Here is a 27,527-nt window from a genome sequence, read left to right on the forward strand (position 1 = left end):
TGAAGTAGCTTCATTATTCATAGGTGTGGTTTGGGCGTAACGTGAATAAACCAATCAGAGGGTCATCCAACATTCCCTTTAAAAGGTGCGCAAGTTCCATTATGGATTGCTATTATTATGGCGTATTTACCAGGCGCACGCCAGGAGCGGTTCACAGCCGAGGAGACTGATGTTCTTGTAAGAGCAGTGAAAGACAGAGAAGTGAAGTTGTAATGTTGTACATTATGGTAAAGGTGATTTCACAGTCTTTTTTTTTTTCAGTCTTTCAGTTTTTTCAGTTTTTCAGTCGATTTTTTTTCCTGGTTCTTGACGGACAAACCAATTTGTCAGATGTCCTTATATACATATATGTCTTGCCACTATTGGACAAACAGGTCTTATCCTTAATTATTACAATTAGCCTGAATCATTTGTAAGCTAGATTTATGCCTATTTTTTCACATCTTCGTGGCACACCACAATGATTTCCGTCATCTCATGTGTTAATATTTTTTTAGTGTAACAATTTATGATTTGCAAAAATAACTGTTGCATCTGTGTAGATTACATGAGCAAAGTGTATGCGCGTTGTGCACGCTATACATTATGGTCAAGCATGCGCCCTTAAAATAGCATAATGAACAACGCGCAACGCGCCACTGACTTTAGACTAGGTTTTTTCTGGTCAGTGGCGCAATTGTTTAATGGAACAGCAAAATAGCACCAGGGATTGTTTGCGCCGGAACACGCCTCCTTTTTTGCCCTGAACCGCCCAGGGAGCGCAATTGCATTCACTAGTTTAGCGACGTGCTTCTGTGGAGGGAAAAGCGCGCTTTGCGCGGGTGCAAAATAGGAATGACACATGCGTCGGTGTACAAAGTCAATTGCGCTGGGTGCAAGATAGGGCCCTTTGTCTCTTTTCCACCCACCCCCCAAAAAAAGCATTTACTGTAATCATTATTATGCATTGTTTTTCAGTAAAATATCTAAACATCAGATTTGATTTTACTTAAGAAGTAAAATTGCCAAAGACTTGCTTTCATATAATACATATTAAAATTGACCCAAAAAACTCCCAAACATTTTCTGTAATCAGTATCACGCATTGTTTTTCTTTCATTGTTTCTTTTCTTCAAGAAAAGATTAGATTTTTTCCTGGGCCGAAATCCCCCCCCCACACACACACTTTTTGCCTGGGCCGATATTGTCTCACTGCTTTTTGTCTGGCCGATATTGTCCCAACCACTTTTTGTCTGGGCCGATATTGTCTCACTGCTTTTTGTCTGGCCGATATTGTCTCACTGCTTTTTGTCTGGCCGATATTGTCCCAACCACTTTTTGTCTGGGCCGATATTGTCTCACTGCTTTTTGTCTGGCCGATATTGTCCCAACCACTTTTTGTCTGGGCCGATATTGTCTCACTGCTTTTTGTCTGGCCGATATTGTCCCAACCACTTTTTGTCTGGGCCGATATTGTCTCACTGCTTTTTGTCTGGCCGATATTGTCCCAACCACTTTTTGCCTGGGCCGATATTGTCTCACTGCTTTTTGTCTGGCCGATATTGTCCCAACCACTTTTTGCCTGGGCCGATATTGTCTCACTGCTTTTTGTATGGCCGATATTGTCCCAACCACTTTTTGCCTGGGCCGATATTGTCTCACTGCTTTTTGTCTGGCCGATATTGTCCCAACCACTTTTTGTCTGGGCCGATATTGTCCCAACCACTTTTTGTCTTGGCCGATATTGTCCCACTGCTTTTTTGCCTGGGCCGATATTGTCCCACTGCTTTTTTGCCTGGGCCGATATTGTCCCACTGCTTTTTGCCTGGGCCGATATTGTCCCCACCACTTTTTGTCTGGGCCGATATTGTCCCCACCACTTTTTGTCTGGCCGATATTGTCCCCACCACTTTTTGTCTGGGCAATATTGTCCCCACCACTTTTTGTCTGGGCCGATATTGTCCCCACCACTTTTTGTCTTGGCCGATATTGTCCCAACCACTTTTTGTCTTTGGCGATATTGTCCCACTGCTTTTTGTCTGGGCCGATATTGTCCCACTGCTTTTTTGCCTGGGCCGATATTGTCCCACTGCTTTTTGTCTGGGCCGATATTGTCCCCACCACTTTTTGTCTGGGCCGATATTGTCCCAACCACTTTTTGTCTTGGCCAATATTGTCCCCACCACTTTTTGTCTGGGCCGATATTGTCCCAACCACTTTTTGTCTGTGGCGATATTGTCCCACTGCTTTTTGTCTGGGCCGATATTGTCCCACTGCTTTTTTGCCTGGGCCGATATTGTCCCACTGCTTTTTGTCTGGGCCGATATTGTCCCACTGCTTTTTTGCCTGGGCCAATATTGCCCCCCCCCCACTTTTTGTCTTGGCCAATATTGTCCCCCAGTTTTTTGTCTGGGCCGATATTGTCCCCACCACTTTTTGCCTGGGCCGATATTGTCTCACTGCTTTTTGTCTGGCTGATATTGTCCCAACCACTTTTTGTCTGGGCCGATATTGTCCCAACCACTTTTTGTCTGGGCGATATTGTCCCACTGCTTTTTTGCCTGGGCCGATATTGTCCCACTGCTTTTTGTCTGGGCCGATATTGTCCCACTGCTTTTTTGCCTGGGCCAATATTGCCCCCCCGCTTTTTTGCCTGGGCCAATATTGCCCCCCCACTTTTTGTCTTGGCCAATATTGTCCCCCAGTTTTTTGCCTGGGCCGATATTGTCCCCACCACTTTTTGTCTGGGCGATATTGTCCCACTGCTTTTTTGCCTGGGCCGATATTGTCCCACTGCTTTTTGTCTGGGCCGATATTGTCCCACTGCTTTTTTGCCTGGGCCAATATTGCCCCCCCACTTTTTGTCTTGGCCAATATTGTCGCCCAGTTTTTGTCTGGGCCGATATTGTCCCCACCACTTTTTGCCTGGGCCGATATTGTCCCACTGCTTTTTGTCTGGCCGATATTGTCCCAACCACTTTTTGTCTGGGCCGATATTGTCCCAACCACTTTTTGTCTGGGCGATATTGTCCCACTGCTTTTTGTCTGGGCCGATATTGTCCCACTGCTTTTTTGCCTGGGCCAAATATTGCCCCCCCACTTTTTGTCCTGGCCAATATTGTCCCCCAGTTTTTTGCCTGGGCCGATATTGTCCCCACCACTTTTTGACTGGGCCGATATTGTCCCCACCACTTTTTGTCTGGCCGATATTGTCCCAACCACTTTTTGTCTGTGCCGATATTGTCCCAACCACTTTTTGTCTGGGCGATATTGTCCCAACCACTTTTTGTCTGTGCCGATATTGTCCCAACCACTTTTTGTCTGGGCGATATTGTCCCACTGCTTTTTTGCCTGGGCCGATATTGTCCCACTGCTTTTTGTCTGGGCCGATATTGTCCCACTGCTTTTTTGCCTGGGCCATTATTGCCCCCCCACTTTTTGTCTTGGCCAATATTGTCCCCCAGTTTTTTGCCTGGGCCGATATTGTCCCCACCACTTTTTGCCTGGACCGATATTGTCCCCACCACTTTTTGTCTGGGCGATATTGTCCAACTGCTTTTTGTCTGAGCCAATATTGTCCCCACCACTTTTTGTCTGGGCCGATATTGTCCCACTGTTTTTTGCCTGGGCCAGTATTGTCTCCCCACTTTTTGTCTTGGCCAATATTGTCCCCCCTCTTTTTGCCTGGGCCGATATTGTCCCCACCACTTTTTGTCTTGGCGATATTGTCCCACCACTTTTTGTCTGGGCCGATATTGTCCCCACCACTTTTTGTCTGGGCCGATATTGTCCCACCACTTTTTGTCTGGGCAATATTGTCCCACCATTTTTTGTCTGGGCCGATATTCTGCCCTACAAAGGCTAAGTGCAGTAACTACGCAAACACTGAAACTGAGAAAAATGGCTTTAAAGTTTTTACACCAGCAAGTCAAACATGTTGTGGGTAGATTAGTGGTAATGCATTCATGTATTGCCTTCTTAGGAAGAAATTTTTTATAGATAAAAACCATGACCACCGATGTGATCTTTGACCCCCAAAATGCAGATACTGCACTCTGCCTTTGGATGACCTTAAACAACTAAAACACTATTGCAAAGGCAAAGTGCGGTATCTACAAACTAAATGTGTTCATCCAACTTTTTTTCATGCTTCTTAATACATGTTTATAGTAATAATAAACTTTATATAATACAGAATTTTCATTTTCGGTTGAACTATCCCTTTAATATGGCCATACATCATTTCCTAGAATTAGAGGTTAGAGAGTAAGTTAACTTACGTATTTCTTCTCCCTTTAGCATAACTTCTAAGCTATTCTCAAACATGTACATTTCCTATTTATGTTATCTACACCCTTAAAGCTATAATTCATAATTCAAATATAATTATTATGTATTCTTAGCTAGCCTATCTGTGAAATCCAAAAAACTTTTTTGTATATTAAGTAGCCTACGAAATTAGTGCGTGAAAATAGAGTACTTTCAGTACATTATGCAAGTGTACTTTTCCACCTAGTGCGCTTGCTGACGGCCCGGCTGCGCTCGTCCGGTTGTCACCTGCTGACTGGCGCCGCTAACTTTTAGAGTAACTTTGTCTAACAAGATAACTTTACCAGACCCAGCTAACTTTTGAAGGAGTAACCCCTGTCAATAGAATTGGATTAGCTGCCTGAAACAGATGTCCGAATCAACAAACACCAATGTGATTAAATCGGATTATCTTTGTTGTCAGAGGATATTGCCTTTAATGGAGCAGCACAGGTTAGTCAATTTGCTAGCGGCTGGCTAGTCAATGTTAACTGATTATAAAGCTGTCAGTTGCCTTCCTATGAGTTATTATTTTGCTATCTTCCTTACCAGTCTTTGAATATTTGCGTTTTAACGCGAGTTCAACCATCATATGGCTGCAGGATTGTTTCTGTGTTACGATAGGGGCAAACCGCATAAGTTACAATCCCCATTGTGACAAGGCTGAAACCGCAGTATCTGCTGTAACGGGGAAACAAAGCTAGAATGCAGTAACATCACTTACTGCGGTTTGCCTTGGTATTGGCTTGGATTTTGTAGTTACTGCAATTTTGACATGCTCGTCTCTCTAAAACTGGACAAAATTGACCCAGCAAACTTTGTCACAAGACAGAACAGATGTCACAAAGCCCATTTCAAGTCTTAACTCAATTTTGACCAAATGTGTAGTTACTGCGCTTTGGCTTTGGACGGCAGTATTGTCCCAACCACTTTTTGTCTGGCCGATATTGTCCCAACCACTTTTTGTCTGGGTGATATTGTCCCAACCACTTTTTGTCTGGGCGATATTGTCCCACTGCTTTTTTGCCTGGGCCGATATTGTCCCACTGCTTTTTGTCTTGGCCAATATTGTCCCCCAGTTTTTTGCCTGGGCCGATATTGTCCCCACCACTTTTTGCCTGGGCCGATATTGTCCCCACCACTTTTTGTCTTGGCGATATTGTCCCACCACTTTTTGTCTGGGCCGATATTGTCCCAACCACTTTTTGTCTGGGCCGATATTGTCCCCACCATTTTTTGTCTGGCCCGATATTGTCCCCACCACTTTTTGTCTGGGCGATATTGTCCCCACCACTTTTTGTCTGGGCCGATATTGTCCCCACCACTTTTTGTCTTGGCGATATTGTCCCACCACTTTTTGTCTGGGCCGATATTGTCCCAACCACTTTTTGTCTGGGCCGATATTGTCCCCACCATTTTTTGTCTGGCCCGATATTGTCCCCACCACTTTTTGTCTGGGCGATATTGTCCCCACCACTTTTTGTCTGGGCGATATTGTCCCCACCACTTTTTGTCTGGGCGATATTGTCCCCACCACTTTTTGTCTGGGCGATATTGTCCCCACCACTTTTTGCCTGGGCCGATATTGTCCCCACCACTTTTTGTCTGGGCGATATTGTCCCCACCACTTTTTGTCTTGGCGATATTGTCCCACCACTTTTTGTCTGGGCCGATATTGTCCCAACCACTTTTTGTCTGGGCCGATATTGTCCCCACCATTTTTTGTCTGGCCCGATATTGTCCCCACCACTTTTTGTCTGGGCGATATTGTCCCCACCACTTTTTGTCTGGGCGATATTGTCCCCACCACTTTTTGTCTGGGCGATATTGTCCCCACCACTTTTTGTCTTGGCGATATTGTCCCACCACTTTTTGTCTGGGCCGATATTGTCCCCACCACTTTTGGTCTGGGCGATAGTGTCCTCACCACTCTTTGTCTTGGCGATATTGTCCCACCATTTTTTGTCTGGGCGATATTGTCCCCACCACTTTTGTCTGGGCCGATATTGTCCCACCGTTTTTTGTATGGGCCGATATTGTCCCACTGCTTTTTACCAGGGCCAATATTGTCCCCCCTCTTTTTGTTACATCTTCCGGCACAGATGTATCTATTACAAAGGAAGCAGTTGACTAGCAGAATATTAAATTCATTCGTTTGTGTTAACTAAGAGGCGGTCTGGCTTTGGAATGTGATGTTTTTGGTCTTTCCGACTCCAAACTTTTGAACGGCCGTGTACATTCGCACACTGAACTTTTAAATCAGTCACCTCCAGGATGCTTAGAGCGCTCTGTGAGTGTGTGTGGTTAATCAGTGTGTGTAGTGATATTTTTGTAGTCCACTCTCACATCCGTAATGAGCTGAGTCATTGCTCAAAGGGCCCATCCTGACGAGCAAGTATTAGAACACATAGTGAGAGCGACGCTATCATCATCATCAATCTCCAACCATCATCATCATCTGTTATTATTATAGCGTTTTCCACTAATCTCCAAATCGGCAGTCGTGCTTGCTGAATATTTTACCATCTTCAGGTTAACTTGGTACCGTTCATGTCTTCATTAAAGTGTTTTTCTGTCTTTCTCTCAGACTAGCTCTAATAACGTGCAGGAGATCATCGAGTCTCGGGTGGAGAAGAGGATTAAAGGTGTGTACGTTCCAGTGGGAGGGAAGAGGATGGTCGTTTTCCTGGATGATCTCAACATGCCCGCCATGGACGACTTTGGCTCCCAGCCCCCCCTGGAGCTGCTCCGCCTCTGGATCGACTACGGCTTCTGGTACGACCGCCAGAAACAGACCCTCAAGTATATCAAGGTAAGACGGTGTGTGTGTGTGCTTTTTTACCAGTTGTCATTTGAGTATGTTTTAGATGTAAATGCTTTGCCTAATCTTAAAGGACATTTTCCTGCTGGCTGCTATGGGGCCCCCTGGTGGAGGGAGGACTCACATATCAGGACGTCTGCAGAGCCGTTTTAATCTCATCAACATGACATTTCCTACAGTGAGTAGAGATTGACTCGAAACTATAAATCGATGGAAATACAACTGCAATGCTTTCCTTATTAGGGCTCGGCATGTAACATGACAACATCTGTGTAGTGTAATGGCAGCATTATTAATATTTATATATATGTATATATAAAAATAAAGACCAATCAAATGTATGCAAATAAATTCAAGATAAGACTAATCACAATTCAGTTTTAACATATAATGATGACCTTATCACTAATGGTTAGATGTTGAAAACACTCTAACAATGTAAGTCAATGCGATATACAGTATGCAAACTTTATTTGTAAGTATAGTTGAAATGGCATACGCAAGGCTGAAATAATCTGCAAAAGTTTCTCAATTAAGTCGTTTAAGCTGTACTGTATTGCATTTGTGGGGAAAAATATGCATAAGAAAAAAGTAATAGGAATTTCAATGCTCGCCTAGCAAGCACTGTAATAAACTGTGCACTAACGCATCTACAAATGTTTTTTTTTTTTGGGAGATTGAACCAGTGGTTATTGTTTTTGTCACCCCCCAGTTTTAAACTAGCTTGAAGCCACTCAGAAATGAGGAAAAACACATGCAATTTATCATGAAGGAGCCGACAGTATTAGGAGTGAAGTTGTTTAAAGTTTTTATTGAAAAACTGTGAAATTTCAGTTTAATGTCACTCTTTCTGAATAATGCAAACTGTTTTATTGGGGGAAAAAAGAGAAAGGCATACATTCTTTCAGTTGTGTTGAATTATGAAAATATACTTTTTTTGCTGCAAAAATGCATTAAACATTTCATTATAGAAAGTGGTTTTTAATATATCCAAAAAATAAATTAATACATAAAAGGAATATTTTTTGTTGAAGCAATATTCAAGGAATAGTTCACCCAGAAAATGAAATATGTCATAATTTACTTACCCGCATGTAGCCTGTGCTTTGTTCTGTGGAGCACAAAAGGAAATGCATGAGGGATGAGACTGAGAGCATGATGATTGTGACTGTCAAGCTCCAAAAAGCACATAAAAGCACTGCAAAAGTATCATAAAAGCAGCATAAAAGTGGTCCAGATTTCTTGTGTGCTATATTCCAAAGCTTATGAAGTCATATGATGTTGCCCACCACCCATTTCAACCTGATGCAGTGATATATGCAATAACGTCTAAACCTTAACCGTGAAGCACTCTCTTTTCTCTGTAATATAAATGTTACTCTATTTCTGTGCATCAAACTAACCAATCACCTTTCCTCTTTTGTCTTATTTGTAGTTTTTTCTGCCCCTGTAATTCCCTCGACTCTTCTGTTCTTCCCAGGAGTCTCAGATAAAGCGCATCTATGGCACCATGATCAGCCAGAAGCTGCAGGAGTTTGAGGAGGAGGTGAAGCCCATCGGGGGGATTCTGACTCAGGCCACCCTGGAGCTCTACCACGCCATCACCGCCCGCTTCTTACCCACGCCTGCTAAAATACATTATCTCTTCAACCTCAGAGACATCTCCAAGGTACTTAACATCATGCTTCACGTGTGATTGTCTCTCTTCTGGAAAAGGAGCAAATTGGGGTTTAGGTACACCCAATCTGATCATAATATCACTTCGATTCAGACCAATTGATTCCAGGAAGATGAAGAAAATACATGTCAGTCCATTTTGTCACTTCAGATTGACCAAAAAAGACTACAACTTTTAATCGGAGACACATATATGCTCATGGAAAATGACCCTTTTCAAAACACCTTTTGAAAGCATCTATTTCTTTTAGGCTTGACCAGACCAAAACAAATCTATTATTTTAAACCTAACAAAAAATTAGACTGAAGGCTTTGTGTGCAAGTTTAATGTGTCTTCCAACGCAGGTGTTCCAGGGTTTATTGCGAGCACACAAAGACTTCCATGACACCAAACAGAGCATCACTCGCCTCTGGATTCATGAGTGCTTCAGGTACAAACAGACACAGGATTGCACGTACAGAATAACGGCTTTTAGAAGGAGAACAAAAATGAGTGTTTGTGTTTCAGGGTTTTCTCGGATCGATTGGTGGATCATGCAGACATGGAGACATTTGTGGGGCTTTTGTCAGAAAAACTGGCTTCTCATTTCGATGTCCCCTTCCACACCATCTGCCCCAACAAACAGCCCCCTCTGTTTGGTACACACACACACACACACTCTGCTAATTCTTGTTTCACTGGTTGGATGAAAACAAAAAAACTACCATTTAATAGTTTGGGGTCAGTAAGATTTTTTGATGCTTTTCAAAGAAGTCACCAAGGCTGCATTTATTTGATCCAAAATACAGTAATATTGTGAAATATTATAAACATTTAAAATAACTGTTTTCTATTTTAATATCTATTACTGATGGCAAAGCTGAGATTTTTTTAGCATCATTCAGTGTCTCATGCAAGAAACATTTCTGATTGTTATCAATGTTGAAAACAGTTGTGCAGCTTAATATTTTTGTGGAAACAATAATACATTTTTTACAAATAGAAAGTTTAAAAGAGCAACATTTATTTCAATTAGAAATATTTTGTAACATTATAAATGTCTTTATTAATGCACCCTTACACGTGTCCGAACTACACGCGCCGCAACATGCGATAAAAGGTATCTTTACCTTTAATTAGGGTTAATTGTTCATTCGAGTTTTTGTTCTAACCAGCCGTGACGGTTTCTATTTCTGCGACGTGGCAGCTGGAACAACACAAAACATTATCTCAGGTAATGTTTATGTGCTTTATTTAATGTTAAAAGCGTGTAATGTGACTTTGAATATAATTTAGTGCTCCCAGCTTTGTAACGGAATCGTACTAAAAGCAACAATTGATAATTCACCTCAGATCTTGAAATTAAACAAATGGAAAAAGAACGTTCAAACTGTATATTCTATGACAAAGATTGTTTTAGTGACTCCGTATGTATTTTAGTCATGTTTAAATGGTGTAATATGCGAATGCCATCAGGATTAATCTCTGGTGCCCTACACTTGCCGCGAGAGTCCACCCACACGCTGTTCTGATTGGCTGTGATTTTTGATTGATTTGTCGCATCTCGTAGTCGTGTCACTTGTCGCTGGAATCTTATCACGTCACGTGTAGTTAGGACATAGTGTTAATGCTAAATGAATAGTAGTGTAAATAAAAAAATAACAAAGTAAATAAATCTCTTTACAAATTGAGGAATAAACAGACAAAACAAAACTAAATAAAATTTAATCTGATAATGTATTTGTTGTTTTCCTCATGATCAACTGTCAATTTTGCTGATCAGTGACTAACCGAATTGGCTAATAATTTTCCGCAGGTGCCTGCTTTTTAATAAAGAAATTAAGTCAATTGGTAAATGCTCTTTTAAAATAAATTTAAAAAATTGAATCAATGATGTCCATTTATTACTAAATTGTCATATTTATTTTACAATTCATAAATGTAATTATTTACATTTTTATTTTGTTATTGATGAATTATCATTAATTTCATTTTTAAGTTGCACTCCTAGCCCTACATTTGTATCAGCTTGGTATGTGTTTTTATTATAGGTGACTTCCTGGGAGAGCCACACGTGTATGAGGACCTGTTGGACTTTAAAGCACTAAAAGTTCACATGGAGAACCATCTGGAGGACTATAACCTCACCCCTGGTGTGGTGCCCATGAGCCTGGTGCTCTTCAGAGATGCTATAGAGCACGGTGAGAGCATGGTCGGAGTGAATGGAGAAGTTTTGCTCGGTGGTTAGGTTTGAGCCCACGACGGGAACTCCATGATCTATCACCATTGCATTTGATCAAATTTGCTTCCGTCTCTGTAACTTATCAAGCTGCCATTGAATGATGTGAAAACCAAATTCCATTAGTTCTATTCCAGTGGGGTCATCAATATTCATGGAACCGTTATTATACAGCTCTCATCATATGGTTATGTCCACATCACAATATCCTTGATTCAGTGTGCACTCTGGAGCCCCGTAATTCAGTGACCAATCTCCTCCGTGCTCATTCAGTACTCACACAACTATAACTTTCTTCAAAATCACATGCACTTCAGCCCTCAGATCCCCTGCAAGCATGAATAATTACCCTTCTCATTCCCACAAAGAAGAACGCAATCGCGTTACAAAACCCTCAGCAGGGAGAATAATTAGGCGGCCGGTTCCCCCAGCCTTTATGTCACTCAGTCGCATACAGGCATTTAATGTCAAAGACGCATATAAGAATGCTTTATATGCATCCTGTCACGCACATGCCACTCTGAGACATTAAAGCAGTCTCACATTCAGCTCTGTGAATGCGCCTCACACGTCACAAACACTCAGTTCAATGACACGCCGCTGTGCGTAGCTGATTGATTACGAAATTAGCAAGTATAACGTGTATGTTTATATGCGTACGTGTTCATAACTAATTATGGTTTTGTGCCAATTAGTTTCCTTTGTGATCGGTTGTTTGTGTGGCCTCCTGCAGGAATGGTGTGTGTGTGTGTGTGTGTGTGTATGCGTTGACATTTTAATGTTTCATACTTTGTGTTTGTAAATGTTTCATTGACCAAATGACACATGATTCATGCAAGTAAATGCACCGTTATGATTGTAATGATGGAAACTGCGCCCCCTCTCTGCCCCCTCAGTAACGCGTTTGGTGCGTGTGATCAGTCAGCTCCGGGGCAACATGTTGCTGGTTGGGATCGGTGGCTCAGGCAGGCAGAGTTTAACCAGACTGGCCGCCTACATCTGTAAGTTTACGGTCTTCCAGGTGGAGGTCACCAAACAGTACCGCAAACAAGAGTTCAGAGAGGGTGAGTTCTACACACAATTCACGTTTATTCATTTAGCAGATGGTTTTATCCAAAGCAACTTCCAGTACATGTTCTTAGTTTTCAGTCACATGACTGTCACGGAGCCCTGGAACTGCAGCACAAGCCTGTCAATTTTCCATCTCAAAAACTAAAATATGTGAACAAAATGCAAGTTGTGATTAGTTTAAAGCTACACTGTGTAACTTTTTTAGTTTATTCTTAGCTAAAAACACTTAGTTCTTTCAAAAATATATGTGCTCATTAATGTATATTTACTTCTTTCAAGTAATAAAGTATTCTCGTAAGTTTATAATATGCCATTGAAAATACATACGGGTGAGGGGTTCGAATGCGGGTCGCCATGTTGCCCCTCCATCTTGAAAGTACATTAGCCAAAGAGGGACATACCCGTAAATTCAAGCTTCGCCTTTCGCGTTTTAACACTTGATGGCACCGTGTCGAATGTGGACGAGGTCGAACTGGAAGCCATGTTAATCTTGGACTAAATCGGCCACCGTAGGAGTTAATACGAAATCGGAATTGAGAGGAAGAGAAACTAATATTCACTGGATGGTCATATACCTTTTAACCGCTAGATGGGGGAAAATATCACACAGTGTAGCTTTAACGCTAATTTGTGATCTGGGTTTTATTTTAAATCGAGTTGTGCTGCACCACTTAATTTTAAACACAGATGAACAAATCAGGGATTACAATTCTAACCTGTGATTCATTTTAATTAACCTCACGATTAACTTTCTCCGCCATGATGGATTCACCAATTAAACAGCAACAATGTTAATATTCCATTTCCTTTTTTACTGACCACCAGAAACTCTCTGCCGATAAAGGAAATAAGCTTGTAAAATGTCTTTATAAACTGCTACATAGAAAGACCGTTAGAATTAAAGGGCTGATCAAGCAGCATTGGCGGAGGGTGAACCGATGCTTAATCCATATCGGTGCAATGACCCACCCTTAATGTACTAAAACAGTGATATTAAAAGATCAAATTCACTTTACACATTTTTGATGATGCATACTACATATAGGCAATCAGATGAGCCCAGAATATGAACACGACGCATTTTCATTATAGGCCTAATGGTTTTCGATGGAAAAAGCGCTTAATGAGAAACCTTGTGTTGCATTTATATTCTGTGCTCGTCTGTTTGCCTGAATAAAGTATGCATCATCAATAAGGCGTATATTGAATTTGGTCTTTTAATATCACTGTCTTACTGCATTAGTAGCAAAGCTGGTAAAAATGACTGGCGGGCAGCGGAGGAAAGCCTTTATTTGCTCTGCAGGTGGGCGTTACTATACAGTAAGGGTGTGATGTCACATGAACACTATGAATTGTCAGTGTTAGGGGTAATGCATTACAAGTAATACGAGTTACGTAATCAATCAGATTACTTTTTTTCAAGTAACTTGTGAAATAACACATTACTTTTAAATTTACAACAAAATATCTGTTATGTTTTAAAGGCACGAATTTGTATTTCTGTCAGCCTGTGGCTTATTCATTTCATATTTTGGTGTGAATAGAACTTTTTTGTTATTAAAGGTCCCATGGCATGGCATTTTTCTATTATTTTATAGTGTTTCCTGAGGTGTACTTATATTGTTAGTATGATTTTTACATCATAAAATGTCATAATTTAGAAATAAAAGGCATTTTGTCTATACTGCTGTTTGCCCTGTGGCTGACTGCCCTGTTTCAAGAGGCGTGTCTGCTGTGAGACTTCAGTAAAAACGCCCACTGTTGTGATTGGCTGACATCTTTGCATTTGAAATGAGCGGAGGGGGCGTGGTTTAACGAGGTCTACGACGCACGAGCTGCTGCCAGAGAGACGGATGGACCTGAGTTCACTTCAGTTCTCTCAGCATGTCTCAGTTCAGTGAACTGTTGTAGTTACTAGAATATACTTCAGGTTATTAGTTTATTTCTAGTCGGAGGGGCTGTCACTAATGTCAGAAAGTTTGTAACTTTAGTAAATTATGGATCAGCGCTGACTCGAGACGCGAACCGTTTAGAACGATTCAGTCCGATTTGGTGAACTGGTTCGGTTCACTAAAAAGAACCGATTCAAAAGAATGATTCGTTCGCGAACCGGACATCACGGAGACGGAGCGATTGCTAACAAAGTTATTTATAGTAACTACTGAGTTGTGAGAGCGCTGTCAGTCAGCGCGAGTTTATTGTGTTTGTATCTGAGAGTTCTGAATTAACACGAGTCCCAGTCACGCCGAGTCCGTCTTCATCATTATTCTACCAACTTTGTAACACATGCAATGTAAGTTACCATTACAGCGAGATGAACGATTTAGTAAGTTTGATTAAAGCATTATTTCTAGATATGTTCCAATCATATCAAAAGTGTCAGTGACGCGCATTGAGTAACTTACACAGCGCAAACAAAGACACAACAGCAGTAATCAAATGTAATCCAGTTTATTGTGGGGAAAGCTGGCTAGCCTAGCCAGATACCCTCACGCTTACCCCCCTTCTGCTTAATCTCTGGCCGCGTTTGGTGCCTCCGCTGTGGGCCAGATGCAGTACTGGGGGTCGGGGATGTTGAAGGCCGAGCTTCGGCGTGCGTGAGGTTTATCTCCGATGTTGAGCAGAAACTCCCGACTGTATGCACATTTAAGAACCGATAGACGCGACGAGGACGTACAAAAACACTGACTCACAAGATAGAAAACACCGTTCTGTCGGGAGAGAGAGAAGCCGCAGCGTGTGCACGAATAATAAATAATTAGCTACACATAAGAAATCACTGATCACAGATCAGAAGGAACTGAAAAAAGACTTCTGTTTTCATTTGTACATCCAAACACTGAGAAACTGCCAGCGTTCACTCGTTCACAACCCATGATATCTCTCGAGCGTTTGTATGGGCGTGCCAGATTCTCTGGGCGGAGGAAAGGGAGGTAACCTTTCCTGCTTGGACGTCAAACCAGGAGACTTCAGGATTGGCTCGTCTGGCCTGTCATTTTCTCAAAGGCAGAGAAAGACAGCCAGAACTCGGTTTTACACCGATCAACATTTCTATCCACTTGGGGACAATATTCAGGCTAGGGGAACTCATATTAATGTTGAAATACCTCATAAAATGAAAATTTCATGCCATGGGACCTTTAAAAAGCAAACAAGCAAGCCCAGCCCAGGTTAGAACACAACGTAACGCATTACTTTCCATAAAAAGTAACCAAGTAACGGGAGTCACGCAATATTCTAATGCATTACTTTTAAAAGTAATTTTCTCCAACACTGCATATTGTCATTGTGTCCTTCCTTGAAATCTAACCATTATATTGGTGTTTTTAGCACCAACAGCTCTTCAAGGTGACCTATGGAAACAAACAATAAATCTAGAAGCCTCTATAAACATCTCATAATTGAGACTGTTCATGTTGTCTTTTTTTCAGTCCAGCTACTTGAACGAGGAAATGTTGCTGGTTAAAAGAATAGTTCCCCATGATTTACTCACCCTCAAGTCATCATAGGTGTAGATGACTTTCTTCTTTCAGACAAACACAATCAGAGTTATATTAAAAAATGTCCTGGCTCTTCAAAGCTTTATAATGGAAGGGAATGGTAGCCCAAAATTTGTGGGTGAGTAAATTTCATTTTTGGGTGAACTATCCCTCTAAGTTAGTTAAGTAACCAAAGGGAACACCAAAAAAACAGCATCTAAACCTGTTTTGCTGGTCCTTTAAAGGGTTATCGGAACATTCAGGCATTTTAAATTGTATTTCAAGACCAACTAATGTAAGGAGATATTCTTTCAGATTTAGATCTCGGATATAAAGCTCTTTTAATATATACCAAAGATGTTGATATTTTGTCCTGTGGCATGTTGTGGTAAATGTTTCCAAATGCTGAAGAATAACACCTCTTGGCCCAGTGCTCAGGACCTAAGGATCTATTGCGTTATGCACATTGTAGCCTTCACAACACAGTTTAATGTGGCCCTAATGGAATATTTGACAAATTTCTTCTCCCCATACAGATATTAAAAAGCTCTATCGGCTGACAGGAGTGGAAAACAAGCCCACTGTGTTCCTGTTTAATGACACACAGATCGTGGACGAGTCCTTCCTTGAAGACATTAACAACATCCTGAGCTCAGGGGAGGTGCCCAATCTCTATAAAGCAGACGAGCTCGATGAGGTGTGTGTGTGTGTTCATATACATTTTTAATGTTTGCGACTGTAGGCTTGTGTTTAATGATGTCTGTGACAATGAAAGCATATTTTCAACATGTTTTGTTGGTGTAGATCCAGAACGCTCTGTCAGACTCAGCCAGGAAGGACAATATCCTGGAGACACCAGACGCCATGTTTAACTACCTGATAGAGCGCGTCAGAAACAACCTGCACATTGTGCTGTGCATGAGCCCTGTAGGAGATCCATTCAGGTGCACTCTTGCAATTTCCTTTTAGTGTGTTTTATTTGCATGACAAAAAACAGCGAAGCTGCATACAAAGGGAAATGGGGCAAAACAACATTGCAAATAGAGTAAAATGTTAATGCCACATATAAAATGAAAACATTGATGTGATTTTCTGTATGTTCCATCTGAATTGTGGAAATCCAAGGAAAAATTTGCTGCATAAATTAGAAATAGTATTATTTCAATTGTAATATATTTCTTGTTGTTCTCTTAATTTGTTTATTTTTTTAGAATTTAAATAATAAGTACAAATGCTTTGAATAATATTTTTTGTTTTTTAATTGTACAGTCTTATTTAATGCATTTAATTTAACAGTTTAATTTCATTAGACATGATCAGCTTCTGTATTTTTACTGTTCAATATAATGATAATAATTATTATTACTTTTATTGACACTAAGAACAACACTAGCTGTCTAAATTAAATTAAATTAAATAAATGTAATTTAATTTAATGTGCAGAGTAAAAGTAAGCATAAATGAATTTTAAATATATAAAATAGAAATAGACTACATCCAGAGCAGATTCAAAGTCAACTTTTTTTATATAGCGATTTTAAAGGGGTGGTAAAACACATTGTTTTGAAGGCTTGACTGTGTTTGTGGGGTGCACTGTAACATGTGTTCATGCTTCGTTTTTAAAAAATTGCATTATTTTTCATATATTTGACCTTTATTCTACACTGCTCTGTCCCTCCTTGTAAAACGGTCTGATGGTTTCCGGGTTGTATGAAGCCAGTCCCTCAAAAATACGTAATGGGCTCAGATTGGTTAGCTGGCCCAGTGTGTTGTGATTCGCTAACTGCAGTGCACATTTGTCGGAAACGCCACGCCCCTTCCCTTTACTGGAGGCTGTGCTTTGGTCAGTGTTAGAAACAATGGCGTCAATAAAACCATACCAATTTGAGCCTGAATCAGACCCAGAACATTTTAGTGAAGATGATCGAGCAGAACCTGTTCAGTCCTCAAGAGTAAAGACTGCGGATCTATAGTGATCGCTACTGAATGGCACTGTTACTTTTGTATTTTTAGAACGATTATAGCCAAATATCTGTCGCAAGAACTATTAACCCAAAACGAGCGCTAAACATTGGCTTTACTAGTAGCCAAATCACACACAGAACCATGTTTAGCATGCCCGTAGATAAACAATACATAAAAGCTCTAATCAAAGAATCATTTACACTAATGCCAAGTTCGCTGTTGAGATTTTAACGTTAGTGTTTGTAATGTTAGCTGTTCGTCAGATAACGTTAAGTATGAATGAGCATTTAACAGACTGGTTTGCAGAACAGCGTTGTCATCTGTTTACTTCCTTGCTACAACGTATAATTAACCTATAACAGGAAAACACATCGATGAAAAATAAATCAGACTTACAGGTTGTGGCCCGTAAACAGCTTCTGTTTTTAAATCCATCTTTCAGGACAAGCCGTTGTGCAAATCCTGCATTGAACTCGCGAAGATTGTGGAAGTTTTCCTCCATGAGATGTGCAGCGGGAGCCGTTGTGGATTCACACTGGCAGTGTTTGTCTCGCGCAGCTGAACCGCGGCTCGTGTATTGCAAATACAGACGAATATTGTCCATTATGTCACATTTTCCAGTCTTCTGCTCCGACCCCTGTCTGTCTCATGATTTATGATGGGCAGCATATATCTGCGACCTGTTCCCCTCTGTCTCATACACTCATGCATATAACATGCTGTATGTTAAACGCTCTGCAACGCACCCCCGTCCCACAAGGAAGGCTGAACAAAGCAAGTACCCCAGACCTGCAATCCGGATGAAAATAACAGCGTTTCGTCATTGCAGCAACACGACTCCAGCCTAACTATACCACAACAACGCAGCGATACAAAATGGCCTCGTCCCCCCTTATTTAATATTCTCGGAGGAGGGGTTTATGTAAATATTGGGGCTGGTGATGTCACCAACCCGGGAGGAATGTCTGTAGTCGCCTACTGGCCGTTTGCTGTAGTCCATAGAAATTGATTTCTTTAAAAGAAAATATCTCCCTTTGCTTTAAACTTTGAACGTTGTAACTTTGCAGATGCCATTTATGCTCAAGCAGCAACATTACACGCTAGTTAAAGTTAGAATAGTGAAATCGTGGTTTACCACCCCTTTAACAATGCAGATTGTTTTAAAGCAGCTTTACAGTGTTAAACAGGAAAATAATGCAGCATAATTTTATTCAGCCGTCTAGCCATTCTGGAGATTCAAACACAGATCAAACACAGATGGAGTAGATCGAGTCCATCAACACCCCAAAGCTTCACAGTCTTATAGCTCGCCCTGGGACGATGTTTCATTCAGTAACATTAGGCAGTTTTGATTTATATGATGTTTAATGTTGATGATCACGTTATTTTACATGTGCATCTGCTTACATACGATCGCTTGTTTTTTTTACTTCTTCTTCGCCTGTGTTTTGATCAGGAGATTCTGTACTCATTCAGAAGATACATAATAGCGCCCCCTAGCGTATAACATTGGAAACACTGAAAATTCTGTGTTCGGCGGGGAAAGCAATGTGGCGATACTATTAATAATGAACACATGTAGATAGGGACATAAAGGAAAGGCAATCTCTATCCCTCATACTGTGGCAGGCTAATGCATACTGTGCTAGTTACAAACTATAGATATCACATGATGCGAAGACTTGACTGTAACCCACCACCATTTCAGCATTCAGTGTCTCCTCAAAATCCCATGTGTGTGGATTTAATATAGCTGACTGTAATACAGCACACATGCACGCCTACTGCTTATAATCTAACGTGCTCAAATAGTGAGTCAGCCTTGATTACCATGCTAACATTGAGATCCATCCTGTGGCTTCTTATGGCTTAAGATCTCTCTCTGAAGGCTTGATTCACAGTGAACGCCTGTATACGGTTTAACACAGTACACAGCACAGCACACAGTATAGCCGCTTATGAATCAACCGATGCCGATGACTCAGTGTGAGAGTTCAAAGTGGATGAGAGATACAACTGTGTGAAATTAGAGGAAACGACAGGAGTAAACCTCTCTGCCACTGTCATTTCACACACATCAGGAAGACAAAGCTCTGCCCTCCATCTGCAATCTCTTTCCCGTGTGCTGTCGTAAACTCGCAAGTGTCTTTATAAACGATATCATAAATTTGGCTTCCCCTCGCTCTCTTTCTGTTTGCCTTTCCGTCTTTAGCTTGCTGTGTCTCAGTCAATTTCAGCTTTAGGGTTTTTATTGGCATGACGAGCAGCGGTGCGTTTGTATTGCCAGAGCAGTAGCAGGTTAGCTGCAGACCATAGTTATATAGTGTGCTCGATCAATAATGATAAAAAATGACAACAAATATAACAAGGAAGAGCTATAATACAGCTAAATATTAGGTTTAATGCGAGTCGGAGATAAGTAGACGCAGTACATTGTTCACTGGCCCCCAGACGGCGGCTGGCATGAACATTCCTGCTTTGTAATTATGCCTGTCACACTTGCAGCACTATAGAAACATGCATGGGAAATGTTCTCGTTAATCACTCATTTGCATCTGCCGTCACATGAAGGAGGCGGGTGTGCGTAATGTGACCCGTAGGGCCCTGACTCATTAAATATGACAGCCTGAATCATCTAAGCACTCAGAGCACTCGCTCTGATTGGTCTGGCACTGGTCTGACTTTAATAAGCATGATTGGGCAGGTGGATGATATTAGTGTTTGTGACAAATCAATGCAAACCATCTTGAGCTGTCTACATAACTGAGGGATTATGGGTATGTGAGGCCTGTTTGTTTCTGTGTTTATTTGATTAGGAACCACATTCGTCAGTACCCGGCACTGGTGAACTGCACGACGATAGACTGGTTCTCTGAATGGCCACGTGACGCTCTGTTGGAAGTGGCAGAAAGATGTTTGGACGGACTCTCTCTGGGGAGCGAGGATAGGGTGAGACACATCAACACATGACAGTCAAACCATGGATTTGCAAATGTTGCCAGCGTTTTGCAGAAGAAATATTCTGGGTTAAATAAGTTCACATCCACCCTATTTAATGATTTCAACGTGTACCTCAATTTATAAAAACAAACAAAAACAGATGTACATACAGTCGACAGCTGCCCCCTAGACATCCATTGAAAGTGCAGAACTGGCAATGCATTTTTTAAAAGTGCACTCAGTAGTTTTGTATTTGTTGAGCTGGCCTTCATCTTTGACTTATACTGACCCCTAGTGGTGTGGATGTTACGTAATGCTAAATTTTTCCGTTGATAATGCTATTGTTTAAATGTGCAATTAGTAGTTAGACTAGATTATTTTATCCAAATAAGCAAAAAAAATAATAATAATAATAATTAAAGAGGATTACAGAGTGAGTACTATTTGGCTGGTCATGTGATCTCACATCGCCCCCCATGACCTATAAAATATATATTTTATTTATTAATAATACATTTAAAAACATTTTTTTATACATTTATTCAGCAAGGATACTTTAAATTGTTCAAAAGTGACAGTAAAGACTTTGGTACAAAAAAAAGTATGTTTTAAATAAATTCAGTTTGTCTGTTCTATCAAGGTTTTCACAAAAATATTAAAGCTACACTGTGATATTTTCCCCCATCTAGCGGTTAAAAGGTATATGACCATCCAGTGAATATTAGTTTCTCTTCCTCTCAGTTCCGATTTCGTTTTAACTCCTACGGTGGCCGATTTAGTCCAAGATTAACATGGCTTCCAGTTCGACCTCGTCCACATTCGACACGGTGCCATCGAGTGTTAAAACGCGAAAGGCGAAGCTTGAATTTACGGGTATGTCCCTCTTTGGCTAATGTACTTTCAAGATGGAGGTGCAACATGGCAACCCGCATTCGAACCCCTCACCCGTATGTATTTTCAATGGCATATTATAGAATACTTTATTACTTGAAAGAAGTAAATATACATTAATGAGCACACATATTTTTGAAAGAACTAAGTGTTTTTAGCTAATAATAACTTTAAAAAAGTTACACAGTGTAGCTTTAAGCAACACAATTGTTTTCTACATTGATAATAATACGTAATGCTTCTTTAGCAGCAAATCATCATATTAGAATGATTTCTGAAGGATCATGTGACACTGAAGACTGGAGTAATGATGCTGAAAATACAGCTTTGCATCATAGGAATAAATGACATTTTAAAGCTGCAGTCCGTAACTTTTGGCGCTCTAGCGGTTAATAAACAGAACTGTATGCATCTTGCGGAAGAACATTGCAGCCGGAGCTACTTCTCTCTTTTTATGTCTATGGCGAGTCACGCAGGGACTGTGCTCCTCCGCTGCCGTTCCTACCAGACCGCTCTGAAATAGTCCCAATATAAACAGTGTTCCATAATGATTCAGGGTAAGACAAAAACACGGTTTGGAAAATGGATTCGTGTTGTACATTCTTATTGTATAATTTTTGTAAATCTTGAACACAAAAAAAGTTACATACAGCAGCTTTAAAATATATTAAACTAGAAAACAATTATTTTAAATTGTAATAATATTTCACAATATTACTGTATTGATCAAATAAATGCAGCTTTGGAGAGCATTAAATGCTTCTTTCAAAAATGGCAGTAATGTAAAACTTTTTAAAGAGAGATAAATGAGTTTACCTTTAAATTTGTTTTATAACTTTTAACCTTTTATACACTATAAGTCCAATCAAATCAGTGACACTCACCCCTGGCCTTTAACTTGTAGTCTTTTTGAGGTGCTTCATCTCTTAGTGGCTGTTATTGAATCATAGGTTAATTAAATTTTAAGTGTTCAGAGATTCATCAAGAGTCTTTCACTCTCTCTTCCTTCCTCTCTGTGAGGATCTTCTGTTTCCTTTGAGAGAGATATCATACAAACCGTGTTTCTTTTTGCTCGCTGTTTTTGAGCTACAAATCACTTTGACTCGAGGTTCTCCATTGAGACACTCATTTGCTTGGATGGAGTTTAAGCCTAGTTTTGCTTTTGACTGTTTTAGGATTAGTTTGAGTTTAGCGTACTTCTGCTGTGACCTTGTGCGAGGTTTGTTTAAACTGAGGCTGCCACAACTTGTCATTTGTCTTGTGGCTTCACAGATCCAGACTAATGTTGCCAGTATCTTTGTGACCGTGCATCAGTCTGTGGCCCAGTTCTCTCACAGGATGAAAGTGGAACTGAAGAGACACAATTACGTCACACCCACAAACTACCTGGAGCTGGTTTCTGGATATAAGAAGTAGGAATCAAACATTTCTTTCTTTTTTTAACTGCCATGAGGATTTTAAAGATATGATAGTTTCCTGTTTCCATTTGACTGTTGTCTGTTAACTGTAAAACTCTTACTCGAACTAAAACAAAGTATTTATTCTGAAAACTCGCTCTCTTTTCTCAGGTTGTTGTCTGAGAAGCGCGCTGAGCTCGGAGAGCAGGTGTCGAAGTTGAGGAATGGCTTGTTTAAGATCGATGACACGCGCAGTAAGGTGGAGGCCATGTCTGTAGAGTTGGAGGAGGCCAAGAAGAAAGTAGCTGAGTTCCAGAAACAGTGCGAGGAATATCTGGTTGTCATTGTGCAGCAGAAGAGAGAGGCAGATGAACAGCAGAAGGTGTGTGTGTGTGTGTGTGTGTGTGTGTGTGTGTGTGTGTGTGTGTGTGTGTGTGTGTGTGTGTGTGTGTGTGTGTGTGTGTGTGTGTGTGTGTGTGTGTGTGTGTGTGTGTGTGTGTGTGTGTGTGTGTGTGTGTGTGTGTGTGTGAGAGAGAGAGAGAGAGAGAGAGAGTCTGTCTATGAGCAAATTCTTATTTTACAGTATACGACTCAAAATCTGTTAGGGGGTAATAATGGAACAACAGTTTTAAAAAAGTGACTTTTTACTATTATTTACAACAAGATCTATATTTTCATGGGTTAAATAAAAGATTTTTGTTATAAGAGAAAATCTAAACCCGTTTAGAAATTAACTTCAACGAATTAGCGACAGCTGAGTGTAACATCTTTGACAAGCCAAATATGTCAGAGTCTCTGAGGAACATGTCATTTATTTATTTAAGCCAGAAAATAAACTTAATTCCATAAAATAAGTACAATTAATTGCGCATAAAGCATTTTGCCAGCATATTTAATAATTACTCAAAAATCAAACTATGCTGGCTGACATAACTCACGGCCATCAATCACTTCACTGAACACTTGCCGGCTAAGAAATAAATAATTATTACCTTACCATCCATCTGTTTTCAGATCCACATCATTTGAATATCACAACATTGATGTCTATCAAAAAATAAAGTGCACAATACACTGTAGTATTTACAAGAAGCAGTGGTCCAGCGAGTCGCTCATTTCCTGGAAAACCCACTTTTTTTTTAATCGCTTTCCGAGAAAAGAGTGAAAATGCCGGCTTCAACACACTGTCTGTCAGAAACGATAATAATACATAATACATGTGCAAGTGAGTATAAATTTGAATCAGAGTTGTGAGCGAATCTGAGTGATTTTCAATATTCAAAGGTTCTCCATTGAGACACTCATTTGCTTGGATGGGGTTTGCTTTTGACTGTTTTAGGATTAGTTTGAGTTTAGCGTACTTCTGTTGTGACCTTGTGCGAGGTTTGTTTAAACTGAGGCTGCCACGACTTGTCATTTCTCTTGTGGCTTCACAGATTCAGACTAATGTCTGTCAGAGACGATATTCTTGACTGATCTTCTTTTCATAATTTTGGTAATAGATGAACTATTAAATGAGTGATCTTGAGATGAGTCCCTGTAGTCCGCTGATATTATAAACTTGGCAGGTGTTTTTATAAAATGTAGTTTGATTACTATGTTCTAAGTTGTTTAAAACATTAAGGCAATTATCAAAGTTTGATAAAATGTTGTTTAATTTTCCAATAAAAGATAATGCGTTTTACACGATTCGTAGTATCAGTATGAAATTACGGCAGCATTAAATATTGTGATGAAGCTATTTTTGCTGGAAATTCAACCTTTGAAATGTTTTATACATTGCATAATCATATAGTAATGTCTATTTTTTTTAAATAAAAGAGACATGGTCTTTGTAATACTTTCTATGTATTGTACATTATAAATATTCCTGCATATGCTGTGGTTTAATCATACAGCAGATGCATCGCCATAATGCTCAGCAATACCCTTTATTATTATTGCATACTGATGTTTGTGTTTGGTAACGTGTCTGTGTATGTGCACGCTTGTCTGCTTTTTCTTTGTATGTGTTTTTTGGATATTTATAACCTTCTTGGTTTGTCTGTGGTGTGTTTCTTAATGTGTGTGTCTCTGTGTGTGTGTGTGTGTGTGTGTGTGTGTGTAGGCGGTGGGTGCTCACAGTGAGAAAATAGAAGCAGAAGAAATCAAGTGTAAGGCCATGGCTGAGAATGCTCAGAGAGACCTAGATGAAGCACTTCCTGCTCTAGAGGAAGCCATGAAGGTCATTCTGCATTCATGCAACTATTACTTTCAATACGACATGATACAGCTACAGCGGCAACTGAATATGTGATACATAATGTTTTCATCAGCACATGAAAAAACTGGTAATCTTGTTGGACTGTCTTCAGGCTCTGGAGTCGCTGAATAAGAAAGATATGACGGAGATCAAGACTTATGGCAGACCTCCAGCTCTTGTGGAAACCGTCATGCAGGCAGTTATGATCCTCAGAGGATGTGAACCAACTTGGGCGGAGGCCAAGAGACAACTGGGTATGAGAAAAAGAGAGTTCCAGATCATTATTAAATCACTCCATCACACTGATGTCACACATGGATTCAGGCGCTGGCTCAGGCATGAAATCCATACCAGACTACTGTATAACCAAAATCACATGAGCCAAACACAGAGAGAGAAAGACTCTGCTGAGGGGAGGGTTGGGTGATTCATTAGCATGCCAGGATATATTTAAAAAGGTCAGCGCAATGCAGTAGAAAGCACATAACCACAGAACAGATTGCAGAAAAAAATGAAATATGTGCTTGCCTGAGGCTGAATTCAAGCCATTTGTTTCAGGAGAGGGCAACTTCATTAAGCAATTGGTGAATTTTGATAAGGACAACATCTCCGACCGCGTGTTGAAGACCATTGGGCAGTACTGCACGCAGCCCGACTTCCAGCCCGAGATCATCGGACGGGTCTCGCTCGCTGCAAAGTCCCTCTGCATGTGGGTCAGGGCCATGGAGGTACGACAATCACTTACAATAATGGCAGTTGCGACACCTGTACGGTGTTCTTGTGACTGCTGAAAAACATTATTCTAAAGGCCTGTTCACACCAAGAATGAAAACTATAACAATATGCTTTAACGATACGTTTTTGATGGAATATTGCCGTGTTTATTATGAATGATTCGTCAGGGCACATAATTTTTCTTATTGATGTTTCCTCGTAGTTTTTTTTTATTTCTAACAACGACATCGCTTCATTAATTCCTCCACTTCACCAACCTGTCACTCACATGAGATTGGAGCAATTAGCAGATGACAACGATTCAATCAACTCCAGATGGACAAAATGAACTCCCGCCCTACAATTTTTCTCACTCAGATATACGTTGCAATAGGGAGGAAAACATTGCAATTTTTGTTTAATGCAGACTTTTTTATTGGGATTTGTTTTATTTGTATTGGGTTTTAACCCTAATCCCTCCCTCGCATCAGTAACAAATCCTTCACTCGCGGGTCAAAATGACCCGAAGCCCTAAAATTATTCTTTTTGTCCAGAAAGCTTATATACTTTTTCTATTTTTAAATGCATTTTTTTGTGACATTTTTATTTTATTTTATTTATCTTTAAATTACTAGATTTTATCGATAAATAATATCATTTAAACAAAACTTTCAACTTCAATTCAAACTAACCAATACAATATATCCAATACATGCATAAACTAGCTCAAATCATCTCAAAATATCTCACATTGGGTCAATTTGGGAGTCTACCGACATCTTATAATATAAAATAAAATAACATGATATTTCATGACTCTTGTTAGATGGCCTTATAGCTCTATATTGAGCAAATCTCTTCCACTGAGTCCTAAAGTCAGTATGCATTATAAACTCTTCTAATCTAGTGTATTTTTTTTTGTGTGTGTGTATTCGTGGTTCAAGTGCGACAAAAGTCTTAAGGTCAAAATGACGCGAAGGGAAGGATGAGTTTTTTGTTGTTGTTTCGTTTTTATGTTTCCATCAGCTGAAAAAAAAAGTCACTCTGAAAGTGTCAGAACAAGTCACCTTTATTTATAGTCGATCTAGGGAAGCAGTTGAAGTTTCCGGAACAATGCAAGAACTACTCTAAGGCTGTGTGTCAAGACTAGTGTACTTTCCCATTGTTTTCAAAGGGAGTGCCGTGTTTTTAAAACGTCTGCAGCATGGCGAGGTGCTGAGCACCTATTTCACGCTGAGTGCTGAGTGCTCTGCATTTACCGGTCGCTGAGAGTTGAAGAACGTTCAACTTTGGGTAAAACGCAGCGCTCATCATTGTCACTTTTTACCCAGCTGTCCAATCACAGTGGAGGAGGGGCGGGACGAATACTACACCGACCAACCGCCACATTCTGCTAGTACAACATCAACAGATGACAACAACAAGCATAAGAACGGAACAGAATCTTTTAAAGCAAGAGCCAGAGCAAATACTTTACATTGTATTGACACGTTTATATAGAAACAATACAGAAACAAACTATCTGTGAAATGAGATGCTAGTAACACTTCCACGGTTATTCTGGACGTATAATTGCAAGCAAAGTGTCTCAACTGAAAGAAAAAACGCTGCGCTGCCGAAGCTCTCTCGAGTGCCCACAGCTAGGCGTTTACAGCTGGCTAAAACCACTTTGGTGGAGACAGTGCCTAAGGCCAGGTTTGGACTAACATCCGACTGTTCTAAGCAAGTAGTTGTGTTGGAACTCACTGTACCCTACGGATGGAGGAGGCCCATGAATGTAAAAAGGGAAAATAGCTCAAACTAGAAGGTGACTGTAGGAGGCAT

General features: G+C 40.4%; 1 protein-coding gene across 1 annotated transcript in view; it reads left to right on the forward strand.

Annotated features, from left to right (window-relative positions):
- Positions 1–27,527, forward strand: part of dnah2 (dynein, axonemal, heavy chain 2) — a 198,846-nt gene that overhangs the window by 139,310 nt on the left and 32,009 nt on the right. The window contains exons 46-60 of the mRNA XM_079809147.1: positions 6,875–7,099; positions 7,182–7,286; positions 8,589–8,777; positions 9,131–9,216; positions 9,294–9,424; positions 10,817–10,966; positions 11,901–12,068; positions 16,091–16,251; positions 16,359–16,498; positions 20,336–20,468; positions 22,623–22,762; positions 22,919–23,129; positions 24,855–24,971; positions 25,102–25,243; positions 25,548–25,717. Of these exons, the coding sequence (XP_079665273.1) occupies positions 6,875–7,099; positions 7,182–7,286; positions 8,589–8,777; positions 9,131–9,216; positions 9,294–9,424; positions 10,817–10,966; positions 11,901–12,068; positions 16,091–16,251; positions 16,359–16,498; positions 20,336–20,468; positions 22,623–22,762; positions 22,919–23,129; positions 24,855–24,971; positions 25,102–25,243; positions 25,548–25,717 (2,268 nt within the window). The remainder of the gene's footprint in view (positions 1–6,874; positions 7,100–7,181; positions 7,287–8,588; positions 8,778–9,130; positions 9,217–9,293; positions 9,425–10,816; positions 10,967–11,900; positions 12,069–16,090; positions 16,252–16,358; positions 16,499–20,335; positions 20,469–22,622; positions 22,763–22,918; positions 23,130–24,854; positions 24,972–25,101; positions 25,244–25,547; positions 25,718–27,527) is intronic.

Source organism: Gobio gobio, assembly GCF_949357685.1.
Source record: "Gobio gobio genome assembly, chromosome: 2".
Taxonomy (NCBI): Eukaryota; Metazoa; Chordata; class Actinopteri; order Cypriniformes; family Gobionidae; genus Gobio; species Gobio gobio.